The sequence below is a fragment of the Macaca mulatta genome, chromosome 10 (genome assembly GCF_049350105.2).
Source record: "Macaca mulatta isolate MMU2019108-1 chromosome 10, T2T-MMU8v2.0, whole genome shotgun sequence".
Classification (NCBI taxonomy): domain Eukaryota; kingdom Metazoa; phylum Chordata; class Mammalia; order Primates; family Cercopithecidae; genus Macaca; species Macaca mulatta.
This window is the reverse complement of record NC_133415.1, coordinates 111,479,832-111,507,360: the sequence shown is the minus strand read 5'-3', so window position 1 is coordinate 111,507,360 and position 27,529 is coordinate 111,479,832. Positions and strand designations below refer to the sequence as shown.

Genomic DNA, 27,529 nt, shown 5'->3' with positions numbered 1-27,529 from the left:
TGGGAGAAGCAGGAGGCAGCCCTGCACTTCAGTCCCCAGATGTGCTCCAGGACCCGTTTTGAAAATGAAGGGTGGAGGGAAGAAGAAGGAGGCCAGGTGAGGGGGTGGTGTGACCATATTTAATTGAACCTCAAGTGAATTCTAAGAGGCCAGAGTGACTTCTCTTGCCCTATAAAATCGGGTCCCCTGCAGCAAGTCAGTTCCATCTTTCACAGGGCTGGGCTGGCTGGATGCCCTGGCAGCCCCGGCTGGAGTAAGAGCCTGGCTGTCAGCCACACGCGTGCCCTGCACAGGACCTGGGGCTGGGACAGGGCACCAGGCAGGCAGGAGGCCTCACCCCGGGGTGCAGAAGGCCCCAAGGGTAGCAATTTACAGAAGCTGTCTCAGTCCTATAAGTAACTAACAGAAACAAGCCCCAGCGCTTGCCGGTCCCCTCACCGTGGCCTGCACCAAACTGTAAACTGTCTCCTAAAACTTCAGCTGTTTCCACCACCATGGTGACGACCACAAAGAAAAACCAAAACCCATCTGAAGGGTAATCTTTCAATTGCTTAAAATTAATCAGTGCAAAGTGAGGTAAAAGATCCCCGTTTGTCAGGGCTGAAGCAGGAGGCTCACACAAGCCTGCGTCTCTTGGAGTCCCTCTCCACGTCCCCCTCCTCGACATCCACCTCGCAGCCCAGCGGGGACACCAGGTTCAGCAGAGGGTCCTCAGAGGCACGGCCGAAGAGCGCCAGCAGGAGGGCCACACCGAAGCCCGTGGCTCGCTCACCCTGCAAGCAAAGGGCAGGACAGAGACTCTGGGCGTGGGGCTGCAGCACGGGAGGGGCTCCTGGGGACCCCTCACCTCCTGAGTCCCCTCCACGTGCCCCACAGTCCCCTTCTCAGGAAGGAGATCCTGAGCACCAGCTGGAGCCCAGGGCCTTCCATGCTGCTGGCTGGACACACTCAGGGCCAGCAGGCCAGACACAGGTGGTGGGCAAGGCCCTGTGTGCTCTGCCTCAACCCCAGGAGCTCCTCAGGGTGGGGATGGGTGAGACAGAGGGCCCAGGGCCCCCTGTGGAGGACAGGCTGGCTGGGGAAGGGTCACACACAGCAGCCACTCTGTTCCCAGGGAGGATGAGACCTGGGCAGGACAGCGGACTGGAAGCTGGGTCACGGACACAGAAGTTTCTGATGAGCTCGGCCAGCAGCTCCAGAGCCAGAGGGGCACTCTGTTTGGACAAGAGGGCAGGAGCAGCCTGGGCTGGTGGAGAGTGGGGACACTCACGGCATGCACCGGTGCAGCAATGTCCAGGTGGACCCAGACTCCGGGCCAGTCAAAGCCAATGTGTGAGGCAATGAAGAGGCCAGCACAGGAGCTGGGGCTGTTGTCTCGGTCCTAGGGAGGCCAGGAGGACACAGTGCCTGTGGGTTGCTCCGGCCGGGCCCTCTCCACCCTCCCCCATCGTCTCTCACTGTTGCCGTCTGCAAGGAGCCCGGGGTGGCTGGGAGGGAGTCAGTGTGGGGAGGCAGCTGAAGCTGGGCTGGGAGGGCCTTGACCATGAGCCAAGGAGTCTGCCCCACCATAGGCCAACGGGGAAGCCAGCAAAGGGCCTGACGGGGCAGCTGAGTCAGATCCAAGACTGGGGGAGAATCCCCTGGCTGTGTGGCAGGGAAGCCAGTGAGTGGCCCATGCCATCTGGGATGGCTCCTGTGCCCCGACACCTGCCTCTCAGGCCCTCATCTGCACTGTGGCTGCTTCTGGGGGACCCTAGCTCCCTGGGTGCACCAGCACCCTGAAGGCAGGGCTCTGCCTGCCCGGCTCCACCCAAGTGGCAGGCTCCAGGCTCCAGGCTCCAAACCTACCGCCACCGAGTTCTTCATGTCAGCCACGGCTGAGGTGAACTCGCTGAAGTGCAGTTCGGGGCAGTAGACCAACGGGTGCACCAGGTCCCCACACTTCCTGCCCGCCTTCACGCAGGCAGCCTCCCACTCAGCGCTGTTGGTGAGCACCGCGGCGTGGTACTTCCCTGTGGCAATGCCCTGGGTGGGCAGGAACCCGGGAAGCATGTGGACGGGACGGCAGGAGAGAAACACCCAAAAGAGGGATTGAGAGGCAGACAGGGAAATAAGGGAGCCAGAAGAGAGATGGTTGAGAAGAAAAGAAAAACACAGGCAGAAAGGACTGTGGCCATGAAGCACAGAGAAGGTGGTTCCCGGCTCTGCGTCCAGCCTGGGTCTCGGCGCTGCCCACACCAAGCTCAATGGGCAGCTCCTCCTCCCTCCTCGTGCCCAGTTATGGAAACCTCCTGACGGCAGCCCCCACCCGCTGCCTTCCCCACCTCAAGGTCCGGGGGGGTGGGGTTCCCCGGTGCCGCAGCTGAGGGGTGGACCCAGGCAGCACTCACCTGAGCCCCGGTCAGGGTGGCCATGTCCAGGATGATGTCAGCCCCCAGGTCCTTGCAAGCATAGGACACGCCATCTGCCAGCACCAGCCTGCCCTCGGCGTCCGTGTTGTTGATTTCCACCGTCCTGGGGCATGGCAGAGATCCCCGCTCAGGGACGGCATTCCCTGGGACATTGGCGTGAGCCCCTTTGGAACTGGGAAGACCCCATTTGGAGCTGCCCATCCCTGTGGCTCCCCGAACCCCGACACATTCCCCCACTGGGGAGGCTGGGATGGCCCCAGTCCCTACAGCAATGCAGTGCCTGGAGCAAAGGGCTTCCATGACATCCCTGCCCTGCTGCTCTTGAGTCGAGAGCCAGGGACCAGCCATTTGGCTCCCCCATGCCTCAGTTTCTTCATCTGTAAAGTGGGTGGCATGAACCAGCTGGGCTGGCCTTCAGCACACTGTGCCTGGCACCCGGCAGATGAGGAGGAAGAGCAGGAGATGCGGGGAGGCGCCCGCTCAGGCACCAGCGCCTGGGGTTGGGGACAGCTCTTCTCTTCTGCATTCTGGAGCCACCTGCTCCTCAGCAGCCAGCTCAGCTTTGACTTTCCAGAGTCAATCTCAAGGGGGAAACCCAGGGGGTACCCCCGAGCAGGAAATCTGGGGGTCAGAGCTTCACACACCCAAATAATTCAGGCCTACATTTTGGAAAGGCCTGTCCTGGTAATGCAGGGTAGACCATGAGCTCCTGGGCCAGGCACTGCAAGGGAGCCTAGCACCTCATCCAGGCGTCACGGGCCCCTCAATATGAGGTGCCCCCGCTACCAAAGCTCCCCGGCACTCTGGGAAGCAAGGAGCCTGCTGCTGGGCGCCCTCCCAGTGTGCCTGGAGTGAAGTGGCACTGCAGGCCGGGGAGGGGTCATGAGTTCCAACAGTGGGCAGGAAGGAGCCGGAGGGTCAGACGTACTTCCCTGAGTACAACAGGTGGATGTCATCTGGCCTTGTCGCGTTAGGTCCCACCGAGTTCTCAGCCAAGCAGAGGACAGCGTGAAGGTTGTCTTTGAAGCCCTGGGGGGAGAAGTGGGCAGAGGCTCCAGTTGTAGGTCATAGGTGTGGGGAGGAGGGAGGACGAGTTGGGGGTTCTCAGACCCACAGACAGCAGAAGAGAGACTGACAGATGGCTCCAAGTTGCAGGCACCAGAGCTCGCCCTCCCTGCCATCCTGGGCACAGTCCTGGCAGATCCCAAGGCCAAGGGTCACCGCTGGGGTCTCCTAGCCTCCCCTGGCAGAGCCCACCCACCACAGTGGATGAGCCTGGGCACGGGCTGGGCTGTGGGACTCTTGGGCTGCATGGGCTGGGCAGTCATGAAGCCTCGCCAACCTGTGCCAATGGAAGGTGGCCAGCGGCTGCGTCCCCTCAATACACACACACACACACACACACACACACACACACACACACACAGAGGGGCAGGAAGAGCTCAGCCTCGTGGAAGTTTAGGTGTGACGTTATAGTTTTCTGATGCCAAAATGAAGTTATTTGTTCGCTGAGAAACGTATGGCCAATAGGTGGTAGCGGTTCCTGCCCTGCACAGGCTCTAAGGGTGCCTCCTGACCCCAGGCGACCCATGCCTGAGTGGCAATGTCAATGGAGTGGCGCTCTCAGACCCCTGTCCCTGCCCTTCCTCTGTTCCCGGAGCCGAATCTTTAACCAGGATACATCCTCCTAGCACGGAGCATGCCTCGAGGGTGCTGACGCACAGTTCTATAGGATCCATCTCCTGGAACAGCCGACTCTTCCACCACGGGCGCAGAGCCCTCACCAAAGGCAAACGCTTGGGACGGTGGGCAGGGGCAGCCAGCAGTGCAAGGAGTGGCCAGTGGCAGATGCTGCAGCAGTGGTGCTGGGAAGGCGGCAGCTGTGAGTCCCTGAGGCCTCCCTGGGCCCCTGCTCAGTCCTTGAGCCTCACAGATGGCCCCGCACGCCCACGCAGCACAGGGGAAAGAACTCCACCAGCCTCAGGGTGATGATCTAGGGGCCACCTGTCAGCTCCACAAGGGCCCTGAGTCCCCCGCTCCCACTCTCGAAGCCCAGCCTCTGTCAGGGACATGGGGCAGGGGCTTCAGGACCCTCAGCCTCCTCCTGTCAGAGCTCCTCCCCAGATACCCCAGCACTGACATTCCATCTGTGTGTACAGTGACCACAGCTTGTCCCTGTGCTGAGACCTCCTGCAGTCATTCCAGGGGGCAGTGGGTGTTTGGGAACAAATGAATAAATGACAGCATGACCCTGAGGTCACAGGATGAGGCCATGGGGCTCCAAGCCACAGACACCGCAGAGATGAGCTCCACCAACAAAGGACGGGAGCCCTGAAGTCCTCCCAGAAAGCAGGGTTCTGGATCTGTGGCCTGCCAGGGAAGACAGGTTTCCCAGAGCAAGTAGAGGCAGCACCTCCTGGGCAGGCACGTGGGACACGAGGAGAAGGAGGAGGGATTCTCAAATGGATGCTTTCAGCCTCCCAGGGAGGGCTGCTACCCAATGAAGGCTGGGCCCTGCCCCTAATTTCTGATCTGGGGCAGAGCTGAGAACCCACATTACTAACAACATGGAGATCCCACTGGAGAAGTGCTGGCTTAGAGGACGAGCGAGCTGCAGCCCCAGCGTAAACAGTGCTGAGGTCTCCATGGCTAGATGATGTGACACAGAGAGCGCAGGCACGGCCCTGCCCTCACGGCCCTCATGGCCAGTCTTGGGGGGTCTCCAATCACCAGGGGTGACTGAAAAAATCCAGAACTCAGCAGAGCTGGAGGTGAGCCCTGGAGCTGTCGATGTTCGCACACTCCCTGGGTGTTCCCTGGCACAGTCAGGACTGCTGGTCTAACAGAAGAGGGTGGCCAAAGATGGGGCTGCACAGTGAATGCTTCAGGGACAGCGTGGGAAGGCTCTCCAGTGCCACGCCGGGGCTTGGGCCTGGTCCCCCAGGGCAGCCAAGGGTTTGGGGTAGGTAAGTGGGGCAGGGGCTTGCTTTTTTTGGTACCAGGGTTGGAGGGTCGCTAACACCCCCAGAGCCCAGGGCCACCGCACTCCAGGCGTACCTTTCCATCTTTGAACGCTAGGCTAGGGAGGTAAAACCCTGGCTGATGAGTCCGTGCACACTCTTCATTGGCCTGTTTCTTTAGACAGGGTCTCGCTCTGTCTCCCAGGCTGCAGGGCAGCAGTGGGATCTTAGCTTACTGCAGCCTCAACCTCCCAGGCTCAATCAATCCTCCCCCACCTCAGCCTCCCAAGTAGCTGAGACTACAGGTGTGCGCCACCACACCTGGCTAGTTTTTAAATTTTTTTTTTTTTTTTTGTAGAAACGGGGTCTCGCAAGGTTGCTATGGGTAGTCTTGAATTTCTGGCCTTCTAGTCATCCTCCTGCCTCCGCCTCCCAAAGTACTGGGATTACAAGCAAGAGTTGGCCGCTTCATTTGTTTAATAAGCACTTTTCATGGCCCCAGGGACATCTGGGCTCCATGGGAAGGTCACTCAGGTAACCCCCATGCCCACACTCTCCCCGAGTGATTACTGCCACCGAGCAAGGGCTGAGCTTTGGGGCGCCTGCCCAGGCAAGAGAGGAAGGGGGCCCAGCCAGGCCTGGGGGTCGGGGGTGGTGACTTGGCAAGACCAGTCGCCAGAGGCAGCTCTGCTGCAAAGAAGGGTTGTGGGAGGGGTACACAGAACAATGCATGCCCCTGCCTTGAGCTTCTGCCTGCCACATGCCACGCGGGTCTAGGCCAGGATTCCTCACTGAGCCAACCGCTCATGGGGCTCTGGAGCCAAGGCAGGCCCTGAGCGGAGAACATGGCTGGACCTTGTCCTCGGGGCCTCCCAGAGCAGCCCTGATGAAGGCAGGAAGCTCTGGGGGCCCAAGAACAGCCTGAGGGCAGAGTGGGGACAGGCTCCCGCTGGGGAGACTCAGGTAGGAACATGGTGGTGCCTATGGCGGGACAGACAAGGGAGAGGGGAGCACCCATGGGGCACACCCAGGATACCCCGGCCGAGGGTGGGCAGGGCCCCACTCACCTGCTTGATTGCAGCTCTGAAGGCCCCCAGGACGGCCGCGGCACCCCCGCAGTCTCGCTTCATCCCTGGCATGGTAGTCTGCAGGTGGTACAAAGAGAACCGGACAAAGGTGAGCTGTGAGGTCCAGGCCTGGCAGCAGCAGCCCTCCACCCCCACCCAGCCCCACGCTAGCCCCCCCCTTCCCTGGCTCCCAGGCCTGGGCAGCCCCCACACCAGGCCTCCTGGGCATCCACAGAACTCATGAACCTCCTATTGGCCAAGCGGGGTGTTCTCCGGAAGCAACAGGGAGTCTTTGCTATAGATGGTGGGGCTCCCTTTTGTTTTGACAGAACTTTGGGGCCATCAAACAGTAACTGCATGGAGGGGGAACCCGAGGAGATGCCTGGAGCTGCAGAATTCACCGTGGCCGGGCTCTGACATAGCCACAGAGACCCCGTGCTTTAAGGCCGGGCACCCTGACCTCAGTCCTGGGCTGCCACACCGCCTGGGGGTCTGTCTGCAGGGACCCTCTCTCTCCACTCCTCCGCACAGTGTGAGAAGGAAGCTGAGGTCCAGGGGGCCTCTGGGGCTTGCTGGAGGTCCCTGGCCAGCACCTCGGGGACCTGGGTGGGCTTCCTTGCTTCCTGCACTCATTGTAGCTTCCTTCTGTGCTTATGGTGGGGAGGAAGCCTGAGGGGCTGCTGCCGCAATGCAAACCTGCCCTGGCCACCTGTCACCCCCCAGAACAGGGCCTAGCTTCCTCTCCCTGGCATTTAGAGGCCTTTACCACCTAATGAGACTTAGGCTCAGCATTCTCTGCCCTTCATCACAACTTTGAACGATGGTGAGGGCTGATGTTAGCCAAAATCAGTCACATCCACCCCCAGTGACACCCATCCACCCCCACCGACACCACCAGCAGCAAGGACACCTATCGCTCCCTCATGTCACTGCCAGGTCTACCGCCAGAAGAAGGGACCACCTTTCTACTGAAAACAAGTCATCTCTTCCTAGCTAATCTGCGAGAAAGCACAGGGTTGTTTAAATGGAAAAACAGGGCCTCCGATCTGGAATCAAACCATGTGCAAAATGGGTCACACAGAAATGCCTGGAAACGGCTGCTCACTGTACACCATGTCTCCCCCGTCACAGCTGCCAGCTCCTTCCCAATTGCAGGCAGAGCCAGGACTGGGCTTGCAAATACAGCTCCATTGATTGTGCAAAGTTCCACCAGCCCCCATGCATTGTTTCTGTTTTTATAGAAGAAACCATGTTCGCAGTGATTTAAGATGGTCTCTGCCTTTTTCACCGGGCTGACACTTACACCCCCTGTGCTGGAGTATTAGCCACAGTCCCAAAGAGGTTGGGGAGCCCCTGGATTCGTTTCCATGCCCTCTGGGAAAATGAACCAATGCCAATTGCATGTTAGAATTTCCTTGCTGAAGCAGTAAAATTAATTTTTAAAACTCTCAACCCTTGGGTACAATACATTTTCCATATTCTGTGTGACTCATAATGCACTCCTGCTCTTGCTGACAGGCAGTGGTCGCTCAGAGCAGAAGCTCAGCTGTGATTGCTGGGGCAGTTCTGAGCTCCATGAGCCACTTTGGCCACGACACCATTTTTACTTGAAAGAAAAACTAACAGACAAATGGCACTTAATTGGATTTAGGTATCTGGCAGATATTTCCCAGAAAAGGAACAAACTCAGCCTCTTACTTCCAGAAACAGCTGACATTATTTATTGCCAATGGTATACATTTGAGCTTTTAAGCAAAAATCAGAATTTTGAAAAACTTTCTCCTGTCACCGTGACAACTTCCTCATACTCAATGACTTTTCTGATGAGATGGATGGTGATATTAAGTGATTTTTCGATACTATATAACATAATGTGTCAAAAATTTGAATTTCTGCAGAACTCTTGAACCAATATTTTTCAAGTGAACATGCATATTACAAAAACCAAAGTGAGACAGAACAGTGGATTTAACTGCCACGGAGCACCAAAGTCTACTCGTGAGGCTTCAAATTCCATGTTATAACCAGCCTTTAAGAAGCTACCACTTGTTGAGTTTTGGTGTAATAGCAAAGAATTTCATAGTTAGCTGAAAAAGGTACTAAAATCCTTTTCCCTGTTTCAACTATAGAATGTGAGAGGCCAGATTTTCTTGATAAAGTTGAACTGAAACAACACGTTTCCACAGACTAAATCGGAAGCAGATGCCAGGTCCCTAGCTGTCTTCTATTAAGTCACTGACTGGATTTGTGAAAATGTACAACAATGCTACTCTCTCAGTAAATTGTTTTTTCATTTTGGAAAATGCTTATCTTCATAAAATTATATCATTTATGATAACATGCAATGGATTTATATGCTATTTTTAATGAATTATACATGTTATAAATTTCTCCCTTCTAATTTCCAGTAGAGTAAATATCAATAGACAACATTCTTATACATAAAGCCTCTTTGGGGTTGGTACTTGTTAAGAGGGTAAAGGGGTCTCCAGTAATGCATTTGAGGCCTGCTAGTCCAGGCTGATCTTGATCTGCCCTTGAAATCTTTGAAAAGGGAGCTGTGATTTTTCTTGCAAAACTGGGAGCTGGGCTGGCTCCACCCAGCTTGCTTTTTGAGGAGTGACCATTTCTGCACCATTTGCTCTAGACGCAGCCACTGGGGAGAATGCCTGCTGCGTTCACGTTTCACACCAGGCCCTTGGGATGAGACTGTGAGTGCCTTCAGGTCAGGATTGGGGTCTCTCCTTCAATGGCTGGAGCCTCAGTGCCCACTCCACATAGTAACAGCTCAGGAAAGACCTGCTGGTTGATCCCAAATCCACGTAGAACAGTTCCAAGTGCAGCGGCGAAGATGGGCTGGTTTAAAATAAAAAACCAGGTATTGTTTCACTGGTGCCAAAACACCCAGCTCTTCCTTGTATTATGGTGTCTGCAGACCAGTTGGACCTTGGGAATAGGCAGGGGCTATAGTCTCATTTTCAGAAGGTGATCTGGAGCCATGGAAAATGCCCTACTCTCTGGCAGTTCTACCAGCCACCCTCAGACCACAGCTTCCCCGGAGGCTGTGCGGCTGTGGCCTCTAGGAAAGGCCTATGTGGTCAGGTTTTTCCTTTGTGTTCATTTTGAGGCCAGGAGCTGACTTACTGCACAGGTGCAGCCACAGCCTCATGCGATGAAGTCAGGTGCAATATTTTCCCTAAGTGACTAGAGTTAGTGCCACAAGCAAACAAATGAATTCCCAGGAAGCTCATCTTCTCACACTGGTCCACAACAAACCGACATCAAAAACAAGCATCTGATCTGCAGAGAAGAGGGTCCACAACTCTACCAGCCAGAATGTAGCAGCTTCCAGGGCGACTGACCGCAGGTATTGAGGGTGCGAGGGTGGGGGCAGCCAGTACCAGGTGCAGGCAGTAAGGGGTGCACTATCTGTGGCGAATTTAGGAATCATAATAAACCGACTAAAAGTCAGTTTGCTTATTACCACCATGTGCTGGTATCTCTGAACAATGTCAGCGATAACATATTCCTCCTCCAAAAATCTGTTGTTGGTTGAAGTTTAAAAATTTGCTGTGGCTACAGTTGCGTTTTAATCTTACAAATAAAAGCTTCAAATTCCCCTATCTTTGTTACTTATCCTGAAAGTAACATTACATGGATGTTAACAGTGACCCGACACACAACTGGCCCTGACACTCGCGGAATCTACTACCCACATTCCTTCTGAGAATCGCTCTGACAGTCAGATCCTGTGGCCTGGCTCTGGGCACAGTCGGGGCCTCCAGGGCCCATGATTTCCTACCTCCTGGTGTCGAAACAGAGGACCCAAAATAAAACACAAGAGCACGGGATGGTCAAAACGAAGACGCGGAACCTGAGTTCCTTCAGTTCCCTCATTGCATGTGAACACTTGGAGTTACTGTGTCCAAAATGTTTTTGTTCCACGGACATCTGAAAGCCACAAGAATCCACCCTGAAGAACTGAACACATGGTGGGTGTTGTGATTGCTGGAATTTACTGTGAAATGGGATTTTTGGGAATCTCTGCCAAATGATACCGTATTAAAGACTTTTCCTAAGTATCTGTGTATCAGCTGCCTCACGTGATTGGAGCTCTTCAAAATCAAAATTAACAAAGAGTATTCTTGGACCAACTGTGAATGAAGATAGCTGACAAAGCTGATTCCTCTGCCTACTGAACATACATTAGTAAAGAAGATCAATTTAAACGAAATCATTGTCAAATGTGTAGATGCTAAGACCCAAAGCCAGAAACATTCATTCCACCATCTATCACTCCAAGAGACCCATAGGGAGGCATGTTTTTTTCTATTAAAAAAAAATACATGAATGCTAGTTGAGTGTTAATCCATTTCTGTTTTCTTTGTAGTACAATATTTATTTTCTTTTTAATTTTTTTTTACTGGCATGACAATAGGTATGGAACTTAATAATAGAAAATTTTTTTTTTTAATCTTTTTATGATTAGTTTAATTTCCTGCCTTGTTCTAAACAGTTTTGTGGTTTCGAGGAGGGATGGGAACTACTCATCCATTCCAGGTATGAAATAAACTAGGCGTGCTGGAAAGCAGAGCACAGCAAGCTGCACCAGCGCCACCCTGAACAACAGCTGACACCAGGGCTCAGTGTCAGGAAGGCAGCAGCAAGTGGTGGGGCCCGCCACGAACCAAACTGGAGAATGGGCAACACCAGGGGCAGGCCCGCTGGCTGCAGGGGAATGCTGCCAGGTGGGACCAGAATGCCAGCACTGGCAGACCTGAGTTCACAAAAGGCCGGAAATCCAGGCTTTGATGAGAATCCTTCCTGGTTTCAAATATGGGTAGCTAATTCAAATTTTAAAAACGCCAGGCCTCTGTGAGCCTTGCGGGCTACTAGTTTGCAGTGTCTGTTCCAGATGCACTCCCTGCTCCTTCCAGACCTCCTGAGGCACACACTTCCCAGTCTGCTGCCTCCCTGTCCTTCCCAGCCCAAGACCGAGCACAGCTGCTCACACGGTGTGTTCGCACGGTGTGGGATGAATGGATGGAGATGGTGCGGAGGAGGGAAGTTCGCACGGTGTGTGGGATGAATGGATGGAGATGGTGCGGAGGAGGGAAGTTCACACGGTGTGTGGGATGAATGGATGGAGACGGTGCGGAGGAGGGAAGTTCACACGGTGTGTGGGATGAATGGATGGAGACGGTGCGGAGGAGGGAAGTTCACACGGTGTGTGGGATGAATGGATGGAGACGGTGCGGAGGAGGGAAGTTCACACGGTGTGGGATGAATGGATGGAGACGGTGCGGAGGAGGGAAGTTCACACGGTGTGTGGGATGAATGGATGGAGACGGTGCGGAGGAGGGAAGTTCACACGGTGTGTGGGATGAATGGATGGAGACGGTGCGGAGGAGGGAAGTTCACACGGTGTGTGGGATGAATGGATGGAGACGGTGCGGAGGAGGGAAGTTCACACGGTGTGTGGGATGAATGGATGGAGACGGTGCGGAGGAGGGAAGTTCACACGGTGTGTGGGATGAATGGATGGAGACGGTGCGGAGGAGGGAAGTTCACACGGTGTGTGGGATGAATGGATGGAGATAGTGCGGAGGAGGGAAGTTCACACGGTGTGTTCACACGGTGTGTGGGATGAATGGATGGAGACGGTGCGGAGGAGGGAAGTTCACACGGTGTGTGGGATGAATGGATGGAGATAGTGCGGAGGAGGGAAGTTCACACGGTGTGGGATGAATGGATGGAGATAGTGCGGAGGAGGGAAGTTCACACGGTGTGGGATGAATGGATGGAGATAGTGCGGAGGAGGGAAGGGCTTGCTGCGGCAGGCCGACTAGGCCACGACGGGGGCTCCACAAGCACCTGTCCTCCTGGGATGGCAGGACAGAAAGCTACACCACGGGACGGGCGTCTAGGGCCACCTCACAGGGATGTTCCCGGGTGACTCGCTTCTGTGCTGCGTCCAGATTCCCCTCACTCTTGGGGGTTACGTGCCTTTGGAGGGTCTTGTGTGGCCACCCTGAGCGTTTTCTCGGTGGGGACCATGGCAGACTCAGAGACACAGGCGTCCCCTCGCCCTTCCCTTCCTCGGACAAAGCCCCACAGCTGCAAGCCCTGCCTCCCTGGCCCTGCTTGCCATTCCTTCGGTCATTTCCGGGGCTGCTCTCGGGCCCTGGCCAGGCTTTTGTTTCCAGACCCTTTTGAAGGGTGGGCATGGAACCCAGGGGGCCACGTGAAGTTGTCGCCTCAGCATGGGAACTGGCCCTGTAGACTCTCCCTGAACCCACCCCAACCCAGAACCCCCAGAAACCTTGCTGTCCCCCACCCCATGACACCTCTGAGAGGGCTGGCTGGACCCAAACTGGGCCCCTCCCCACCCCCAGAGCCCTCTGGAGAGCTGGCCCTGCACCTCACCTTCCCTTTGATGCTGAGGCCCCCAGTGTCATAGACGATGCCTTTGCCCACCCAGGCGATGGTCTGCGTGGCTCCGTCTGGGGTGTGGCTGAGGACAGCCAGGGCTGGGGGATGCAGGGCGGCTTTGCCGACCCCATAGATTCCTATGGAAAGCGTGGGGAGAAGTGGGTTAGGCTCGGGCTGAGCTGAGTGGGGAACTCCCAGAGGTCCCTGGAAACCCCCACTCTGGCCGCTGGTGTTTCTCCTGGAAAGGCGCCTGCCTGAGCCTGGGGCTCCCGGCCCCTTCTCCTGCCCCTGGCCAGTGTGGGATTGGGGAATGCAAATTACCGCCAATGCCTGAGACTGCAAACAAATTCTATGCAATGTATTGTTAGGCCAGAAAACCCACTGAGGGAAAAAATATTGTATCCTTTCCAGAAAGAACAGAACAGGATTGCAGAATGAAATTATTTTTGGATAATGCCTCAAGGCTGCCCCAGCCCATGCTCGTCCCCACTTCCTGAATCCTTTGAGCACTCAGGAACTGCACCGCCCTTTCACACTCGCTCCCACGGTCTCTACACCACTGCCTCTTTGGTTTACATGACACATCTTATCAAGGAAGCTGTGGCCCGTGTGTGTGCAGTCTATGGCTCAAAGTCCTGCAATAATTGAGTCAAATAATCATAGCAACAATGGTGAGGGCTAATCATGGCCACCTGACAAACTCCAACTCATCCTGTTAGATCCACAGCAAACGCCACCTCCTCTGTGGAGCTTTTCCTGACACAAGTGGCCTCTCCCTCCACTTATAAATGGCTTCTGTCTAGGTAGACACCACCAGGATGGCCCCTGTGACCCCCATGTCTGGGTATTCATGTCCTTGTGTAGTCCTTCCCCATCACGTGGGCAGGTCCTAATGTCCCACCTCCAACCAAAAAAAAAAGGTAGAAGAGATGAGATACCACTCCTGGGATTAGGTTACAGAAAAAGATGGGAGTTTCCATCTTGTTTGCTCACTTTTCATCCCTCTCTCTCGCTCAGAGACCTCGTTCGGAGGGCGGCTTATACTGCAAGGAACTGCTGTCTCCAGCTAATGGCCTGTGAGGCCCTAAGACCTGCCAGTAGCCTGTTGTGAGCCTGCCTGGAAGCACATCGCAGGCCCCAGGCAAGCCTTCAGATGACTGCAGCCCCAGCCAACAACCTGACAACAGCAGGCAGAGGCCCTGCACCAGGCGAGGATCCCCAACCCACAGCATGGTGAGGGTAAGTGTTGTTGCTTTCAGCTGCTGTCTTCTGAGTAATTCGTTTTGTAGCCTACGTAACAGAGACAGCCACCTTCCCCTCGCCAGTCTACAAGCACCATGGGGCAGCTGAGTCATACTTATCTGCCCCTCTGGCTCCTGGGCAATGGGGAAAGGTGGGTCTGGGGACTTGTGGAAGGCCTCTCTGAGGAGGGGGCATCTGAGCTGAGATGCACTGGTTGAGATGACCTCCACCAAAAATATATCTTGGGGGAAAGTATTCCAGATAGGGAGAGCCATCTGCACACAGGCCCTGCCTGCCACGATGTGAACTTGTGTATTCAAGGAACAGAAAGGCCCTGCTGAGCCAGTCCCACGAGTAAGGGTGTGCAGCACGCGAGGACACTGGAGAGGCTGCAGGCAGGGAAGGACTTGGATCTAGCAGCTTCCAGAATCCAAATCAGAATCTGGATTGCTCCCCCTTCTCCCCCAGGGATGGCTGCTTCCCAGGGTCTGGCACTGGGCTTGGACACAGGCTGATTCCTTTCAGGTCACAAGCAGGATGAAGTTTGGGACAATGTGCCATATGGCCCGCCGACCCCCCTGTCACCCAAGTGCTCCTGGTCACTGCCTGAGGCCAAGACCTGCAGGGATGCAGCCCCCACCCACCTCCAAATCCTCTCGTCTTCAGTTCCTCATCCCGGATGATGGTTGGGATGATCCCCAGCTCCTTTCCAACTTTGTTAATCTCCTGGACATGTTCATGGAAAAAACAGCAACACAACGACACATGAAGATGGCTGGAAACAGGAGAGGCCGAGGCTGGGGCCAGGGATGAACTGCTGCCTGTGTGGAGTGGGGGAGCCAGGCTTGGGAGCCAGCTTCGCGTGTGATGAAACCCAGGAGAGGGGGCTCACCCTCCACACTCTCTCATTTCCTGCAGCTCTGGCTGCAGTCCTGCCAAGGGGCCTTGAAGAGGAGGCTCTGTCCTCCCCACACACCCTTTCCTGAGGCTTCCTAGAGCTGGGTGGACAGCAGCACTCCATCGAGGGCAGCCCTGCGGCCACATCAGGGTGTGGACAGCCCCTGGTTTCCTCTGGCTCTCCTGGGGGGTCAATGACACCCACCCCAGCCTGGTCCCGCCCCCGGCATGATGACCCACAAACCTCGAGGAAGGTGTCGGTGTTCATCTCATTGCAGGGTGTGTCCACGATGCGGGCTGCTAGCCGCACGCCGTCTGTGGCATTTGCTAAGCACTAGGGAAAAAAAGGCCATCACTGGGGTCCTGGGACCAGGTGGGAGGCAGATGTTCTCCACTTGTCCATCCCCCAGGAACACAAAGGCATCAGAGGCAAATGCCACCCACAAGGCTATTGACAGGGCAGCAAGGGGAGAGGAGAGAGAGAGCATGGCTCTCGCTGCCTGCCCCACCCCCAGCAACCCAGGGCCACCAGCCACCTGTAGAAAGAACCTTCAGCACAGCCACCACCCTGTGCCTCCACAAGTATACAGGAGTCCCCAGCCTGGGGTCCTGCCCTTCTGTATCTGGATCCTTTCCAAGCCCTGTGTCCTGTTTCTCCCTTCATCCTAGCTACAGCTGAAGGTAGGTGGCCCCTGAGTACGCCCTGAGCTTCCCACCCCTCACCTCTGCAGATCCCACAGCCCTTTCCCTCCCACCAAGATCCCAGTCATCCTTCAAGGCACTTCTCATAGGCCATCTCCACCAGTAGCTTTTCCAGATCCTCCCCATCAAGCAGAAGCACTCTACATCCTGGGCGCTTGAACCCGCTGGCCCTCCCGGACGCCCTCCCTCTGGGCCACTGCTTTCCTCAGGAGTCCCACGCAAGTCCCTCATGAACCCTGCAAGACAGATGGGGGTCTGGCTGCCCTAGTGCTGTCACTTGACACAGCACGGTTCTGGGCACGAAGGGGAGGGACAGAGAGAGGTCTTGCCTCATGGAACTGACGTGTCCACCCAGGAGCTGAAAACATGGGCCCTGCTTGCCTGGCAGGGCTTCAGAGCCCACACTCGAAGGCAGGGCAGAGAGGGGCATGTGCACCAAAGCACACGTCACGTGGGTCCCAGAAATGTGTCCTTCAGCCCTGGCTTGGGCCATTCTTTGCCTTCTCATGTGTGTCTCACGTCTGCCCTGGGACCCTCAGTGTCTCTCAGCTGAATCTGCGGGCATCCCTGCCCCACCCTGTCCCCTACCGTGCACCCCCAGGCGCAGAAGCTTCAGACAGCTGGCTGCTTGCGCGGCCTCCCTCGCTCACCAGAAAGACAATATTAAGAGAAAAGCAGCGCCGTTTTGCGGGGGTGCAGGACAGCATCGAGTTTATCATCCCTGCCTCTAGTCTCATAATGTCAGGGCAGCAAGCGCCGGGTCGATACCGCAGCCCAGCCACCTCCTCCGCCCTGCAGAGGTAATTAAACCCCAAAGCCTCAAAGGTAGAGACCTGGAACTTGACAGCTCCGATATGAATGTGCCTGTGCCGTCCCTGCCGCCTGTCAGCAGGTTTTGTCTGTGAGGGCATGTGGGGACCAGACAAGGACTGTCTGAGAAGTGCGTCAGTGCTGTGTAACTTGCCTCCAAGGAGGCCAAGTGTCACCTGGAAGACCCCAAACCACGGCAAGCTCAGGGCTCTGACGCAAGAGCGCTTCTGCGGGAGGCAGGGCAGGGCTGTGGGTGCCCTCCACCAACACACAGCCATGCTGCACTGGGGGGGGGTGTCTCTTACCATGAGGGGAGGGCCACTCATTCTGTCCACACGTGCCAGGCACCATGCAAGACTCGGATAATTCAGAGACGTCAAGGGAGTCAAGCTCAGCAGAGGCTCACAATGCACAGTCCCAGTCTCTGCTACAGAGAGGATGAGGCCACAGGATGCAGAAGGGACAGGGTCCTGGGTGGGGACTGGAAGGTTCCCGCAGGGAAGAAAGGGAGAAGCTGAGTACAGGCCACATGGGTGTCAGATACTGGTGTGCTCAGGACCCAAGAGGGCTCAGTGGTGGCAGCTGTAGCTTAACACCTGGCTCTGCCCTTTGCTGGCGTGGTCCCGATGAGTCACTCAATGTCAGCAAGCAGTTTGCTCAGCCCTAACCTGGGGACAACAGGACATATCTCACAGGACTGTAGAGTGTACCAGCACGTGCTGTGTGCACAATCCTGCCTTGAGTGTAGGGCGTGACAGCTGACAGCACTCAGAAGACGCCACCTTGCACACAGATGCACCTTTGGAAGGTGAGCGAAGCAGGAGCTGGAAGGAGGCCATCTGTGGCAGGGTGACCAGGAGACTGCTGCCATAGCCCAGAAGAGCACCTTAAGGCATGGCACTGGGCAGAGCAAAGACAAGAAACAGGACACACTGGCTAGTTGGGACCAATGGGGTTGGGGGCCACGGGGACTCACTGCCCCACTGCTTCCATCACCAGATGTTTATTGGGCCTTTCTCATGTGTGGGGTTGGGTGCTGGGATCATTGTGCACAAGACCAGGTCCCTGCCCTCTGGGGACTCCCAACCCAGTGGGGAGCACAGGAGATCAACAAAGATGTGACATGTCTTATAGTAATGGTTTAGCTGACAAATGGGAGGGTTGTGTTAGCCAAGAGGGCCAGGCCTCCCTGGGGAGGGAATGTGGGCAGAGGCCAGAGGGAGACCATGCTGGGCTGGACAGGGAAGGATCCTGGCGCAGGAGCATGAGCAGGAGTGGGTGTGGCCAGTCTAAGGGACAGCAGGAAGTCCACAGGAGGGGAAGGGACCGAGGGCAACAGAGGTCAGGGTGCCCTGCTATCCTTGGAAATAAGGGTGATGCTCGAGCCCCCAAGTGGGCTCTGCGGGCACCCCTGCCCACCTGGATAGCAGGCCTGGAACTCAGAAGGAAACTGCTAAAGACAGAAGAAGCTGATGCTGGTGTCTGACCCTGAGAAGACTGAGCAGGTCGGAACACTGGAGAGGCCATGAAGAGGATGCCGAGAGGTGGCGACAGTCTGGGGAGCAGCAGGAGGGAGGGAGACCTCTGGATGGGGCAGATGCATTTCAAGGAGGGATGGCAATGCCCCATCCAGCAGTCCTTAGAAAAGCATGTCAGGATGGGGGCAAAAACTATGTTTCCATGGGTTAAGAGGGAAAAGAGGATTAAGAAAGGCAAACCAGTTAGACTTTTTTAAAAATTTGGAGACGAAGGAAAAAAAGGGGAGCTATCTCATGCTGGTGAAGATGGAAAAATTCGGGTTGAGGGTCAGTGGTTGCAGGCCTCAGAGAGGACACAGTGAAGGAAATGAGGTGCGGCCCAAGTGCCGGTGTGGGAGAGCTTGCTGCCCGGGGTGAAGGTGACAGCCTTCCAGAGCCAGAAGTGAAGAATGAGCTCGGACACGAGAAAAGACAACCTGGGTGGCCTGTGGGCTCGGGGACTGGAGGCAGCAGGCGCAGAGGCTGGGACCGCTGCCGTGAGGAAGGGAGCCTGACGTCAGGCCCATCCAAGGATCTGGAGCCGGGAAATCACTTCCGGCCTTGCAGCCTCGAAAGGATCCTTCTCAGCATTGAGTGAAATAACACATGTAGAAGTGCTCCCTGTAAAGGGTGCAGCAACACACATGCACACACACCACACACACACCACTCATGCACACACCAGCACTCACACACACAGCAACACACGCCACATACACACCAGCACTCATACACAGCAACACACGCCACTCATACGCACACCACTACTCACACACACACAGCAACACATGCCACACACACACCACACACACACCACTCATGCACACACCAGCACACACACAGCAACACACAGCAACACATGCCACACACACACCACACACACCACTCATGCACACATCAGCACTCACACACACACACACAGTAACACATACCATAGACACACCATACACACACCACTCATGCACACACCAGCATTCACACACACAGCAACACACGCCACACATGCACACACTAGTACTCAAACATAGCAACATACACACCACACACACCACACACACACCACTCATGCACACACCAGCATTCATACACACACAGCAACACACGCCACATACACACCAGCACTCATACACAGCAACACACGCCACTCATACGCACACCACTACTCACACACACACAGCAACACATGCCACACACACACCACACACACACCACTCATGCACACACCAGCACACATACACAGCAACACACGCCACTCATGCACACACCAGTACTCAAACATAGCAACATACACACCACACACACACCACTCATGCACACACCAGCACTCATATATACACACAGCAACACACACCACACACACCACTAATGCAAACACAAGTACTCAAAGACACACAGCAACACACACCACACATGCCACTCATGCACACAACAGCACTCATACCCACACAGCAACACACACCACATATACACACACCACACACACCACTCATGCACACACCAGCACTCAAACACACACAGCAACACACACCACCCATGCCACTCATGCACACACCAGCACTCACACACAGCAACACACACCACACACACACCACTCATGCACACACCAGCACTCAAACACAAACAGCAACACACACCACACATGCACCACTCATGCACACACCAGCACTCAAACACAAACAGCAACACACACCACACACACACCACTCATGCACACACCAGCACTCACACACAGCAACACACACCACACACACACCACTCATGCACACACCAGCACTCAAACACAAACAGCAACACACACCACACACGCACCACTCATGCACACACCAGCACTCACACACAGCAACACACACCACACACACACCACTCATGCACACACCAGCACTCAAACACAAACAGCAACACACACCACACATGCACCACTCATGCACACACCAGCACTCACACACAGCAACACACACCACACACACACCACTCATGCACACACCAGCACTCAAACACAAACAGCAACACACACCACACATGCACACACACCCCACACATACAACACATGCACACACACCCCACACATACAACACATGCACACACATACATGCACAGCAACACACACCTGCATACATCACACATACACACACAGCTCACATAAGCGGGCAGCGTTATTTGGAAAACAGCATGGACGTTCCTGGCACTGATTACGTGCTCAACAAACACTGCCTGTATACAACAGAATCCTGAAGTCACAGGCCACGCTGAGGCAGAGGGAGGAGGCCTGGGTTTGGAAAAGCCTCTGCAGCTTCCCAGGAACCAAAGCAGCCAGCCCCGCTCCTGCCCCCGCAACAAGCTTTTCCCTCTCTCGACCTCCCTCCCACCTCCCCGATCTTGCCACGGCCCAGGGGCCGGGTCTGCACTTCCAGACACCCACCTGCAATGTGGACACCTCCACCGGCCCGTTGTCTTGTCCTACCAGGAAAAACTCCACGGTGACCGTCTTCTTCTCCAAGCGCCGAGAAGCACCTGAGCGGTGGGTGAACAGCGGGAAGGCCCGGGCCAGGGCACAGGCGGAAGCAAACACCTCTGGCTGCTCGCAGACCATCTGTGGCACAGGGGGAGATGGGATACAGGGGGAGATGGGATACAGGGGGAGATGGGATACAGGGGGAGATGGGATACAGGGGGAGATGGGATACAGGGGGAGATGGGATAAGGGTGCAAGGGCCGCCACCAGGAAGTGCAGGGAGCTGCTCTCTGAACGCCTCCAGAACATCGGTTCCCTTGCAGATGACATCTAGACAGAGATGTCCCACAGCAGCCGCCACCCCATCCCTCAGGTCACCCCAGGAACCGTGGAAGCACCATTGGTCATGCTCCAAGAGAAATAACACATCGGCCACCAGATGTCAACAGCCTGACCAGCCAGGAAAATGACGAACAGAGGGACAGACACTAGGTGGGCCTCAGGAAATCTAGGGTTGAGTCTCTGATTTGCCACCAAAATTAATCTGGGGCAAATCCCCGCGTCTCTCTGGACCTGTTTCCCCGTCTACAGGGCAGGGATTATAACGTCCACAGCCCTCCGGCGGCGTGCGCTGCAGTCTGTGCAGGGCTGTGAGCTCCCCAGGCCCGAGTTCACCGCCGCCCGACTAGGAGCACCGCGGCTGCCTCCTCTCGAAGCACTCACCACAATGCAGCGATGTGCTCCGGGCGGCAGGCAGGTCCGCACCAGCCGCGTGATAAAGTGGGCGGCTGAGGGGCTGTTGTGCCGGCTCACCCTGCAGGGCAGGGCAGCCACGGTGGCGTAGTTCAGGTAGAGGGGACAGCTGTCCGTGGGGTTGGGGTTGAGCGTGCTCAGGGCAGCCTGCCAGAGCTAGATCAGAAGGGAGAGACAAGACACAGAGGTTTCAAACAGCGGCCCACGTGCCAGGAGGCCCTGCCCTGCGGCCACGACCACGCCTGCAGTCCTGGAAGGGGCACTGCGCAGCTCCCCGCCACCGTTGTCCCATCCTTAGGGAGATGTGTCGCCTCTCTGCAGAGCTAACTGTCTCTAGGCTGGCTCGCATCCCCCTGGTGGGATGAAGCCACCAAGACTGGAAGGGAGAGGCTGGGGGCTGCTTTGCTTCCAACACTCGGATAGGGCTTAGGCGGCTTCCACCAGAGAGGGGGCAGGGGCCAGGTGTCCCCAAGTAAAGGCAGCTGGGGACACTGCCATGGGAACTTCTGGAAGCCAGGGCCTGTCGTCAGGCAGGGCCGACGCGAGGCCCTGGAAGCGGCCGCGTCTCCCCGCCCAGTCCGCAGGTGTTGCGGCCTCGGGGGGCGCAGGGCTGGGCTGACAGGAGGACCACCGCGCCGCACCGGCGACGGGGCCTAGGGCTGGGCCTCCGCGGGCGAAGACTGGCCTGGCGGCTGAGCCCGTCAGGGAGGCGGCCCAGCCTCGTTGGGCCCGGCCCGGCGGCGGCGGGGGTGCGGCGAGCGAGGCGGGGCCTCCGCGGGCCGCCCGGGCCTGGGCTTCCGCCGCGCGGGGCGCATGGCGGCCGGCGGCCCGCTCACCTCCTCGGTGACCCGGGGCTGCAGCTTCCCGCGGACGTGGCTCCAGGGCACGCGGTGCAGGTGGTGCAGCTGCCCGAGCAGCAGTAGGGGCCGGCTCTGCGGGTCCGAGTCCCCCGCGCTCGCCTGGAACTGCAGCCCCACGTTCGCCATCTTCCCGCCGACCCACGCCCCGGCCCGGCCCGGCCCGGCCCGGCCCGGCCCGCCGCTCGGCCCCGTTCGCCCCGCTCCGGCCCGGGCTCGGCGCCGCCCCGGCCCTGCCCGGCAGCCCGCGGGCCCCGCCTCCCCCGCCGCTCCGGGCTGCTCGCGAGACGTGCAGGGCCCGCCCGGGGCGCGAGGGGGCGCCGGCCAGGCCGGGCGGGAGGGTGCGGGCAGGCCCGGGCGGGCAGGCCCAAAGTCGGCCCCGAGCAGGCCCAGCCGAGCAGGGCGCTCGCGCCCGGCCTCCAGCGGCACCGCCCCTCGGCCCAGCGGCCCGGGCAGCCCTGCCCAACACGCGGGGCGACGTGGCCCGCCGGGCAGCGCCTCCCGGACAGGCCCGTCCTCCAGTGGGGCCTGGGCCGACGTAGGCCCAAGCCCACCCTACGCAGTTCCGGCCCGATCAGGCCTCAGGCCGGCCCCAAACAGGTCCCCCGGGGTCCCAGAGCAGCCGCTTTTGATCCCCGGGGACCCCGCACCCTGGCCACCCATCAGGCCGGAGGGGCCCAGTGACTCTTGGACTTGAGTCAGGTCCTTTTGTCCCACTGCCTGGCATGGTGGGCACAGCGTGGACCCTCACTTCCTCCTCACTTAATCGGAGGTTCCCTGGCGTTTATCAGACCCCACTCTGCCAGGCACTGCCCTGGATGTGAGAGTGTGCCAGGGACGTGGCTTTCCATCCAGGGCACTGCTGCTGGGATGGCCAGTTACAAATCCAGGCACTGCCTGGCTCCGTGGGGGACCTTCCCACCCACCCCTTTGCAAGAAGGGTTATCTGGCACAGTCTAAGCAGGAAAGAAGGGAGGAGATGAGACGAGGAAGGAGCAGGGTGACCTGAGTCACCTCAGTCGCCTTGCAGGGGAGGAAAGGCCATCAGAGGGTGCGGGGCTAGAGCCGGGTGGTGGAGGAGCCAGGGGTGAGTGGTGAGTGGATGGTGGAGGTGGAGGGTCCCACCCACAGGGTCAGATGCAAGGGTCAGGAAATGATGATGCATTGGGGAAGCTCCACGCAGGAGTCATTTAAAAGCAAAAATCTGTTACCCAACATCCTGATTGCTCAAGGGCCTTTGGTTGGTACCTTTCTCTGTTTCCTCCATGTAGTTCCATAAGCTACTCCTCTTATTTTGAATTTCTTCTTCATTACCAGCCTAAAAATGGAAAAAAAGAAAGAAAAAAAAAAGCAGTGTCAACTCCCTGGCGTGGTGTGGGAGGTTTTCCACCACTGACCTCCCAGCTGGCCCCCTAGCTCCCTAACTTATACCCCAGCCACAAGCCATGCTTTCATCTTCCCTGTCTGTGGACTCCAGGTCTCCCTGCTCAGCTCTGAACCGTGGTCCCTGGCCCCAGGGCAGGCCCTCGGAAACACCACATAGACTAGAGCATCAGCATCCTGAAGGCAGGTCTTTTTGCCTGTTTTCTGTTTTTTTGTTTTTTTCCTCCAGTGCCTGGCACAGAGCAGGCACTCAAAAAAAAAAAAAAAAAAAAAAAAAAAAAAAAAAGCTGTTGAATGACTGAAAGGAATTCCTTTGAAACCCTCAGCTTTCCTGACATAAAAGTCAACGCTAATTGGATCTTATTTTCTTCAAAAGATTTTACAGCAGCTGAATGTTTTCACACATTGGTAAAGGGTACTAAGAGCGTGTATAAAGATCTCTCACTCTTTTTTCTGTTTGCAAATATGTTGCAGACAGGCACACAGCACTCCAGAGGACTGAGACAGCTGGAGGATCTTCCTAGAGGGTGAGAGACTTAAGGCCATGCCCTGACAGATGTAATAGGACTTCCACAGGCGAAGAGGTTGAGAAAGAAGGCATTCCACGTGGGAGAAGTCCTGGGAGGAAACACAGACGCAGAATATGTCCAGCAGGCTCTGAAACCTGTGTGGTTAGAACAGAAGGTTCCTGGAAAATAGAAGAGTGGGTGAGGAGATCGACTGGGGAGCCTGGTTCACTCTATAGAATTTTACAAACTGAAGAGGGATCCAAGAAGCATTTCAGAAAGCCAGATCCAGCAGGTTTGTGTACCAGGAGTTGGAAATGAGATAAACTGTTGGTGGAGAGGTCATTTTGGAGATGTTTTTCTTTTAGAATTCTTTCATATTTAAGAATAGACTGAATAACCCTGACAGCCCCCAGAAAGGATGAACAAAATGATTCAGTTCAACCAACATTTTGTACACAAAGCAAGAGAAAACATTAGATGCTTGTTAAAAGCAAATATTGGTGATTCTGGTTTTAAGCCACGCCTGAATTGAAGAAATCCAAACTAAACAGAACGCTAAGGAATTATTCCACTTCAAATGCCTGCCAATTTCCTCAAGATGCAGCTTGTGACAGATACAAATACATTCCAGGAAAGTACTTTCCCCTTTTCACTGCTGACTTTACAGACTTTAACATAAATAAGACAGGCAGCACTTTGTTTAGATAAATTTTGATGAAGGTATTAATCCATGGCTTAGTATATATTTCACTATCAATGAAAAATTCACCTCTATTTAATTTTCCTTAAAATATGAAAGTTTAAAACAAATTACCAGATCTTTAATGCAACCCAAAAATCAATTTATGTTTTTGATGACTTGAAACCTATTCCACATCCAATTGGATGTTCAGACTTTGCTCAAAAGTTGAAGAAAAGATTAAAAACTTCTGGAACAAATCAGAATAAAGTTACTAGAACTTATTAGGATGTTTTTTGATACAGTTCACATCCTAGGACACATTTCTGAAATCCTATCATGTAAGATGGCTCTATGTGTTTGAAATGTGCATTTATATGTTAACTTCATGTCAGGCTTCACCCGTATAAAACCTAATGCCTGCTTAGACTCAGCTGATCGCCACGAGGCTCTCAGATTCCATTATATCCGATACTTCAAAGAAACACTCATTTCCATGGTGCATCTGCTTCATGTTTTCTGGTGTTTTCATTCATTCATTCGTTTGATGTACATTTGTTGAACATCAGTTCTGAAAAGCTCCAGGACCCGTCAGGCTTTGGGGATGCAATAGCATGTATGTATGTGTGTGTGTGTGTGTGTGTGTGTGTGTGCATGCGTATGTGTGTGTGGCCAGAAAGAGGAAGGGGGAGCAAATAGAACAGTAAAATCCAGAGATCCAGTTACTGGGAGAAGACTGAGTTAGGGAAGGCCCCTTGGACTACGATGAGACTTTTGAGTTGGGTCTTGAGGGATGGGTTAAAGTCTGTCAGGCAGTCTGATCCCCGACCAAAAAATTGTTCATGCAAAGGCCTGAAGTAGTAAAGGACATTGTTCATTCTGGCACTGTCAAAAGCTCATGTGGAACCAGGCCCCGTGACTCAGGCCTGTAATCCCAACATTTTGGGAGGTTGAGGAGGGTGGATCACTTGAGGCCAGGAGTTTGAGACCAGCCTGGCCAACATGGTGAAACCCCATCTCTACTAAAAATACAAAAATTAGCTGGACATGGTGGTGCCTGCCTGTAATCCCAGCTACTCGGGAGGCTGAGGCACGAGAATCACTTGAACCTGGGAAGCGGAGGTTGCAGTTAGCTGAGATCGCGCCACCACACTCCAATCTGCACTACAGACGCTCTGTCTCAAAAAAAAATAAGAAAGAAAAAAAAAAAAAGGAAAAGCTCGTGTAGCCAGACATAAAGTGTGCATAAAATATACACTGACCTTGCAGGTTGTACTTGACCTTGCAAGTAACTGGAAACCAGTGGAAGTGCCTCAGGCAGTCCTAAAGTGAAATCAAGGAAGGGCTCCTTCCTGCTTCAGAATGACCTGCTCATGAGCCCAGAGGAAGCAGAAGCAGACTCAGCTCCAAGGACCTCCCTCCACCACATGGAGCTGGAGCAGCTGGCTGAGAAGTGAGCCCACAACCAGTGAAAACTGTGACAGCCACACGACCGCCTCAAATGCTGCCCCGCGTTGTGGATGTTTGTGCTGTCCCTTGCCACAACCTGAGTGCCTGCACAGCAGGCAGGGCCTCCGTTCCCTTTTGCAACTGGCACCAGACACGCCACCTAGATTTGCACTAAATGTTCCCTGAAGGGAGGAAAAAGAACTTGTTGCCATGAAAACACATTTCTCTAGAAACTTTTTTGAAAAGTTGATTAACTTTTGGAAAAGATGAAAAACGAGTATAATGAACACTTGTATACCCTTCACCTAGATTCATATATATATACACACAGATATATATATACATACACCCACACAAATATACACATACACACACACCCACACACACACACACACACACATATACATACAGGCACACCTTGGAGATATTCTGGGTTCAGTTCCGGACCACCACAATAAAGTGAGGTATGCCTGTATATATACAAACATGCATATATGTGTATGTGTGTTTATGTATATGTATATGTGTGTATGTATATGTGTATATGTATGTATGTATATGTGTATATGTATGTATGTGCACATATTTTTCCCTGTACCATTTAAAGTAAGTTGTATACACCCCTACCTCACTGCGTATGTCTTAAGAACAAGGACACCAGCTGGGTGCGGTGGCTCATGCCTGTAATCCCAGCACTTTGGGAGGCCGAGACAGGCAGATCTCCTGAGGTCAGGAGTTCAAGACCAGCCCAGCCAACATGGTGAAAACCCGTCTCTGCTAAAAATACAAAAATCAGCCAGGCGTGGTGGCACGCGCCTGTAATCCCAGCTACTCGGGAGGCTGAGACAAGAGAATCGCTTGAACCTGGGAGGTGCAGTTTGCAGTGAGCCGAGATTGCGCCATTGCAATCCAGTCTGGGCAACAAGAGCAAGACTCTATCTCAGAAAAAAAAAAAAAAGAACAAGGACACGAGCCCACATAATCATGATCATGTGCTGATCATACCCATGAAATTTAACATTGAAACAATACTATTATCCAGTATACAGTTTGCAATGAAACTTCAATTGTCCCCTTGTCCTTCATGGCTTTTTCTTTTTAAATCCAGAATCCAAATAAGGCATTGCGTTTGGTTGTGAAGACTCTCTGGCCTCCTTTAATCCAGAACAGTCCTTACCGTTCTTTCACGCACTGGTATGTCCTACAGAAGCTCTCACCATCTGGGTTCGTCTGTTTCGTTAGATTTGGGTTGAACTTTTTTGGCAAAAATACAGGTTATGGTTCCCATCGAACCTCATCAGGAGGCACATAATCTAAGTGTCCCCCATCATTGGGCAAGTGGGGTCTGCCAGATCTCTTCATGGTAAAAGTGTATTTCCCCCTTTTATAATTAATTGAATTAAAATAAT

The 27,529-nt window shown here is 54.9% G+C and overlaps 1 protein-coding gene and 1 long non-coding RNA gene across 11 annotated transcripts in view; one reads left to right on the top strand and one right to left on the bottom strand.

Moving 5' to 3' along the window:
* Nucleotides 1–16,545, top strand: part of LOC114670516 (uncharacterized) — a 35,821-nt gene extending 19,276 nt beyond the window's left edge. The window contains exon 2 of the long non-coding RNA XR_013400096.1: nt 13,888–16,545. This is a non-coding gene — a long non-coding RNA (uncharacterized LOC114670516). The remainder of the gene's footprint in view (nt 1–13,887) is intronic.
* NPEPL1 (aminopeptidase like 1) lies at nt 98–26,224 on the bottom strand. 10 transcript variants are annotated; one of them, XM_077952088.1, is made up of 13 exons: nt 25,934–26,224; nt 23,349–23,418; nt 21,214–21,399; nt 20,458–20,628; nt 15,254–15,343; nt 14,757–14,838; nt 12,865–13,007; nt 6,439–6,516; nt 3,340–3,440; nt 2,391–2,514; nt 1,849–2,025; nt 1,271–1,381; nt 98–773 (listed from the first exon to the last, which is right to left on the bottom strand). In XM_077952088.1, the coding sequence occupies exons 2-13, from the start codon at nt 23,409–23,411 to the stop codon at nt 615–617; spliced, it is 1,485 nt and encodes a 494-aa protein (XP_077808214.1). In that variant the 5' UTR covers nt 23,412–23,418; nt 25,934–26,224; the 3' UTR covers nt 98–614. The 10 variants fall into 10 exon arrangements, with proteins under 10 accessions (XP_077808214.1, XP_077808213.1, XP_077808211.1 ...); XM_077952087.1 differs by having other exon boundaries at nt 23,312–23,418; nt 25,934–26,015; XM_077952085.1 differs by lacking the exon at nt 25,934–26,224 and adding an exon at nt 23,929–24,096.
* Between the last annotated feature and the right edge of the window lie 1,305 nt (nt 26,225–27,529).